Source organism: Porites lutea, chromosome 5 (genome assembly GCF_958299795.1).
Source record: "Porites lutea chromosome 5, jaPorLute2.1, whole genome shotgun sequence".
Lineage (NCBI taxonomy): Eukaryota > Metazoa > Cnidaria > Anthozoa > Scleractinia > Poritidae > Porites > Porites lutea.
Genome location: NC_133205.1, coordinates 41,603,947 through 41,610,512, shown reverse-complemented (window position 1 = coordinate 41,610,512; position 6,566 = coordinate 41,603,947). Strand labels below are relative to the sequence as shown.

General features: G+C 39.5%; 1 protein-coding gene across 1 annotated transcript; it reads right to left on the bottom strand.

Annotated features, from left to right (window-relative positions):
• Positions 1 to 3,199: 3,199 nt before the first annotated feature.
• Positions 3,200 to 4,366, bottom strand: LOC140937738 (uncharacterized). The gene has a single exon (XM_073387303.1). It carries the CDS (start codon positions 4,318 to 4,320, stop codon positions 3,415 to 3,417), a length of 906 nt encoding a protein of 301 aa, XP_073243404.1. The 5' UTR covers positions 4,321 to 4,366; the 3' UTR covers positions 3,200 to 3,414.
• Between the last annotated feature and the right edge of the window lie 2,200 nt (positions 4,367 to 6,566).

The following is a 6,566-nucleotide window of genomic DNA, read 5'->3' as shown; positions in this document are numbered from 1 at the left end:
ATATTTGTACAAAAGAAAAAGAATGCTTGCAATTATAAAATGCTAATAATTTTAAGATGTGCAATATTCTAAAGGAATGACAATTCGCAAAATATAATTAAAATCTTGAATCACTGCAAAGTTTGCAGCATATAATGTTATTAACAGCAACTCTGACAGGCTTGTTAGTCTCGCTTGCGTAAAGCAGCGAGACTGATAATCTGCAACGCGTTTTTCGCCGCGGGCGGGTAGTTCCTTTTGTGGGCTATATAGGTACGTGCCGCGCTAAAGGGTATGGTTTGTGCAATTTTAGTCTTGAATTGGCTTTGTTTTTTAGAAGAATTACTACTTATTCTTTATCATTTGGCGATAAGATCATTTCCCTTTTAATGTTTACGCCAACTACCGTGTACATGTCGTAACAACTTGTCACGCGCTCCGGTCACGCGCCGGGCTCCAGGACGTCAGGTCTGAAATAGGGTAGGGAAAATCGCAGATTTTGGTCTGAAATACGGTAAGGGTTTTCAGGAAGCGTGCTGCACAACCCCTCCCAATTTTTCTGGAAGAAACCCTCTGACTGTTTTGTCGTTTTGCGGTCACAAAACGAGATGTCATTGTGCCAGGCGTTCCTTGCGGACACCTTGGAAACTGGGACTAAGAATCGTTGCGTGGTCGAAGCCACACATGTTTTGCAAAGAAAGCTTAGGAAAGATTAAATTTAGAGCTTTTCCGAAACGTGTCGGTACACGAATTCTATCGCTTTAAGGCGTTGATTACTTTGGAGCAAGTGAACACTACTGAGTAGTCGAAAAAAAATAAGAATCTTAATTAGTGAAATTGCGAGGGTCGGGTGTTGTAAACTTTCACTGTGTGCAAATGAGTCTTGTGATGAGCATGCGATTTATTTTCGGCAATGATTGAAATGACGTGCCATTTTAATCACTCTTTTGATCTCTGGCAATGGTGTAATTTCTCTGGAATCGAGACCCTTAAATTTTCGTGTATTTATACACGCAAATAGCTTGCGACCGCAGACGTATTTCCTTTCGTCGCTAACACGCGTACTAAATTAATTCAGAAACATGTAAAAAGTATCGACGTCGATAAAGTAGGAAGTAAAAATCATTTAGCGAGTAAATCTGTTTCCTTTCGTGTAGAATAAATCGCCTCCTCACTTCTCGATCTACTCTTCAAGTCAGCGAGACTAAATGCCACTGTTAGCGGCTTCTTGTTACTGTAAAAATACTTGAGTAGAAGAATCTCTTTGATCTTAACTTCGGGTGGATTTGGGGCTAAACATGTGAAATTTAGCCGATCCCCCCTTTGAATGTTACTTTACTGAAGTAATCCTCCCTAATAACATTTGATGAATCTCGTAATCCCCTCCCCCAATGTCTTCATTTTCCAAAACAATTTGAGTGGTCCCTCTTCTGAATCCTTCCAAAGTTTTCAGTGATCCCCCTTTTGGGTTCTTCTTAAAATGAAGTGACCCCAACCCCCGGCGATAAATAATGACCGGTCCCTAACAGTAGTGTGACTCTTAATTAGTTTCACTTTATTTCCCCAGCCGTTTTATTTTTTTTTCCGTTCAGTTTAAGCAGAGGCACTAGACAGTTTTCTCCAAAATACATCGAAAACACTTTTTTAGGCTATTTTGAGTACTTTTAGATCTCTATAACTTTCAATCGTGCCAAATTTCGTAACGATATCTGCAATGAGAACTGGGAATTTTTGGCCCCAGCTCTTGATCCCAACCAAATGTGGACAGAGTGGAAAACCAAATTTTTACAAATTGTTGACAAACATGCTCCTATTCGCATTAAGCGCGTTAGATCTAAAAATTCTCCGTGGATTACTGCTGGTTTGAAAGAACGCATGCATAATCGTGACACATTAAAGATCAAAGTAATCAAGTCGAATGATCCGCACGATTGGGCCAATTTCAAAAAAAAGCGTAACAAAGTTAATACTGAAATTAAAGCTGCTCAAATGATTATTTTACAATAATAAGTTTACCGAAACTAATTGCGACCCGGGTAAAACGTGGCAAATCATCCACGATCTTACATCTCGTAAAGCCGTTAATTTATCGATTAGAGAAATAAATCTAAATGGTACTTCTATGTCTGAATCATCAGACTTGTCGAATGCTTTCAATGGTCATTTCTCAACAATAGGACCTAAACTTGCTAATGACATCCCATTATCTAATAACAATGACCACTGTCATCGGGATGTCAAAGGCATTAACAATAGATTCGAGTTCCGCCCTACTGATAGTGGAATCAAGAACGAGAAGTCCAAAGACTACTGCAAAGCTGATTTAAAACAACGTGTATTGCTTTTTATAACAATATTTCGGCTGGCCATACCAGCCTTCTTCAGGTTTACAGATGTTACTGAACTTATGTAGCAATCACAATATTATATAAATGGAGAATGTCGCAATAAAAGGGAGAGGCGGAAATGACGTACAACATAAAAACTGGAAAGGAAAAATACTAAGGATATGGATTAAAATAATTCGTCACGGCGGTTTAGGCAATGAGGTTCAAGAGTCATGGCCTTATCTATCAAATGCGACTCCCTCGCCTTACGAACTGAGTCACGTGAAGAATGAATTTTCTCTAGTGGGATTAACTGCATGTCAGTATGAGAATAGTTAGAGTGAGAGAGAAAGTGTTCAGAAACAGTAGTGGGCTTAGATTTAATGTTAGTTTTGTCGACTGCACGTCTGTGTTCGTTAAATCTGTCCTTGAGACGTCGCTTAGTTTCACCTATATATTGTAAATTACAACGGTTACATTGAACCATGTAGATCACATTTTTAGTGTTACAAGTAATGTGTGAAGTGATAGAGCGTGTTTCACCTGTAGTGTAAAAGGTATAACTTGTGAGGCCGTTAGTAATGTATGGACAAGTGGCACAATTCTGTCCACAACGGAAGGAGCCTGGCGGAAAATGATTGGTGGAGATAACGGGCAGTTGTGCTTTAACTAAAAGGTCACGAAGATTAGAGCTACGTCTGTAAGCAACAAAAGGCGGTTGCTTAAAGACGTCTTTGCAACGGTTAGAGGAGTATAAGATGTTAAAATGTTTGCGTAGGATATTAGAAATGGGTGGAAGTGCTGGGTTATATGTGACAACAAATGGTACAACATCGTTTGAAGCTTTTGGTTTAGTCTGTAACGCGTTAGTGCGAGAAATATTGGCAGCGCGTAGGAACTGTTTTTCTAGGAAATTGTTATTATAACCACGAGCAAGGAGATATGTTTTAAGTTCATTAATGCGATGTTTAAACTTAGCGTCTGTAGAGCAGATACGGCGGAGGCGGAGGGCTAAGCTGAACGGAATGGCTTTCTTAGTGTGGTGACGATGGCATGATGAGCTGAGAAGATGCTGATGTTTATCCGTGGGTTTAGTAAATAGATCAGTTTAAATTATACCGTTATGTAGAGACACCATGACGTCGAGAAAAGGAACGTTAGTAAGTGAGTGAAAGCTAGTGAACTTAATAGTGGGATGAATGTTATTGAGATAATCGACGAATATTTTCAAACGATCCGAACCTTCTGTCCAGACCATGAAAATATCATCGATATATCTCCACCATGTGTGAGGCTGCCAAGGGGCGTTAGTGAGAGCGTCGGTTTCGAACATACCAAGAAAAAGGTTAGCAAAAGAAGAAGCCATTTTAGTACCCATAGCAGTACCATGGATTTGAAGATAATGCCGTTGGTTAAATGTGAAATTATTCATGGTGAGAATCATGCGTAAGAGATCACATAGTGTCTCTGTTGGGATGTGTTTGTTAGGGCGGGTATCAAGAAAATGACGGCATGCATCAATTCCTTGATTGTGTGGAATCTTGGTGTAGAGCGATGACACATCAAGAGTTACACGAATAGCGTTGTTAGGTAGGTTACCGAGGTTAGAAAGTTTATTGAGGAAGTCAGTAGTGTCTTTAATGTGTGAATCCAAGGTAGAGACGAGAGGGTTAATGTAGTAGTCAACAAATTGTGAGATGCGTTCAGTAGGGTGGCTGTTAGATGAAACTATGGGGCGTCCAGGATTTCCCGTTTTATGTATTTTAGGTAGTATGTAAAAACGTCCTGGTTTCACCTTTGTTTGTACTAGGTACTTTTTAGTCTTTTCGTCAATGTAACCGTCGTTAAACATACGTTCAATGTAGACCGTAACACGCTGTTGAATAGTATCAGTAATGTCCCCGTCTAGTTGTCTGTAGAATTTAGCGTCATTTAACCGTCGGTTGCATTCGTCTATGTACCAGGATTTGACCATAACAACCGTTCCCGAGCCTTTGTCAGCTGGTTTGATCATTATGTCTTGTCACTTCTTGAGGTTGCGTAATGCTTGTGGTTCATCTTTTGTCAAGTTGTCGGTGATGTGATCACGATTAACGGTAAGGATGTCATGTTTAATGGCGTCTACGTACGTGTTAAGTGCAGGGTCTCGATCAGTAGGAGGCGTCCATGAGCTTTTGTTATGAAACGGGTTGTGTTCGTTAGATTGAGTGCTGTTATTGTGATCACGAAAATATTCTTTTAAACGCATGCGTCATGTGAAGTCGTTAATATCAGCAGATAATTCTGCCAAATTAATACGTTTAGGTGTGGGGCAAAAGGTTAAGCCGCGAGCGAGGACCAATGATTCGTCATTAGAAAGTGGGGTTTGGGACAAATTAATAACAGAGTGGTGTCGAGATTAGTGGTTTTATGGGTTTTACGAGGTTTGAGTTTACGGCGATTGCGTGTTTTGCCAACTTGTGTAGGTGCGGTGGGTGAAGGTGTAGGTGTGTTATTGTTAAGTCGTGATGTTTGGTTAGTGAGGTGATTTTGGTGAGCACGTCTGTCGGCGAGTAGCGATTCGAGAGATAAGGCCATGGAATCAATCCTAGTAGAATAAAACGAAAAAGTTTCTGCGTTACAATGTTCCGCTAAACGGTTCTTGTAAAATGTCAGTTCCTTTCGTAAATGTTTGATCTTTCTTGTACATTCCTTGGTCAGCAGGATAAGGTGTCTGCGGGTAGTAAGGCGGCAAATATTTCTCCATTGTTTATTTTAATCCATATCCTTAGTATTTTTCCTTTCCAGTTTTTATGTTGTACATCATTTCCGCCTCTCCCTTTTATTGCGACACCGGCTCCATCTATATAATATTGTGATTGCTACATAAGTTCAGTAACATCTGTAAACCCGAAGAAGGCTGGTATGGCCAGCCGAAATATTGTTATAAAAAACAATACACGTTGTTTTTCTTTATATTTTGGCTGATTTGATCTCTTTTATAGAGATCCAACGTTTACAACTAGCAGGATCTTCGTCCACGGTTTTTGCAGCTAATTTAATCCTTTACTACTGATAGTGGACAGGTTTTAAAGCTACTAAATAAACTAAATTAGTCTAAAGGGGCTGGTCTCGATAAGCTATCAAGTCGGCTTATTCGTGAATGTGCCGACCTTATTTCACCATATATCTCAATTATTTTTAATTGCTGTTTAACTACCGGCACATTCCCTGATGACTGGAAATTGGCCAAAGTTACGCCTATATTCAAGCAGGGCGATGGAAGTGATATGAACAATTATCGCCCAATTTCTGTGATCTCAGCAATAGCAAAAGTCTTCGCGAGAATAGTTTATAATCAGCTTTCTTCCTGTTTATCCGAAAATAATCTTTTGTCAAAATGTCAGTCTGGTTTTTGATCGTTTCACTCAACTGTAACCGCTTTGCTTGAAGCAACTGATAATTGGGCCTTTAACATAGATCGTGGCTATGTTAACGCTGTTGTCTTTTTAGATCTAAAAAAGGCATTTGACACAGTCAGTCACTCTATTCTATTATCCAAAATTTATTTATATGGAGTCAAAGAAATTGCCTACGAATTGCTATCTTCTTACTTAGAAAATCGTACGCAAAAATGTGCTGTCAATGGTGTCCTTTCTAAAAGCTGCACTTCAACTTTTGAGATTCCCCAGGGGACAATACTGGGACCTTTGCTGTTTGTCTTATACATTAATGACCTACCTAATAGTTTATCAAACTCGCAACCAAGAATGTATGCGGATGATACTCACCTAACATATGCTGACAATGACATCTGCTCCCTTGAGGCTTCTTTAAAAAAGGACTTGTTAAATATAAACAATTGGCTCATTGCCAATTAATTGACTCTCAATATGACAAAACTGAATTTATGTTAATCGGATCAAGGCAAAAATTGAATAGTCCATCCGTTTTCCCAGACTTAGAAATTAATGGTACACAATAAAACAGAGTCTGACGCCAACCAACTATTTAAAGAATTAGGCTGGGACAATTTAGATACTCGACGTGAAAAACTAAAGGCTGAGATGGTCTATAAGTCCTTAAACGGCCTCGCACTGAATTATTTGTCCTCGAAATTCATTCAGCGGAGTGATGTGATTACTTCTTACAATTTGCGCGATTCTGATAATAAGCTTGCAATACCATTGCCACGTACTAACCATTACAAAAATAGCTTTGCCTATAGTGGTGCAGTCCTCTGGAACAGCCTAACCTCAGCTGCTAGGCAAGCAACATCTC

Coding starts and splice junctions, on each gene's coding strand:
- LOC140937738 (XM_073387303.1), bottom strand. CDS start 4,320: ATGATCAAACCAGCTGACAAAGGCTCGGGAACGGTTGTTATGGTCAAA.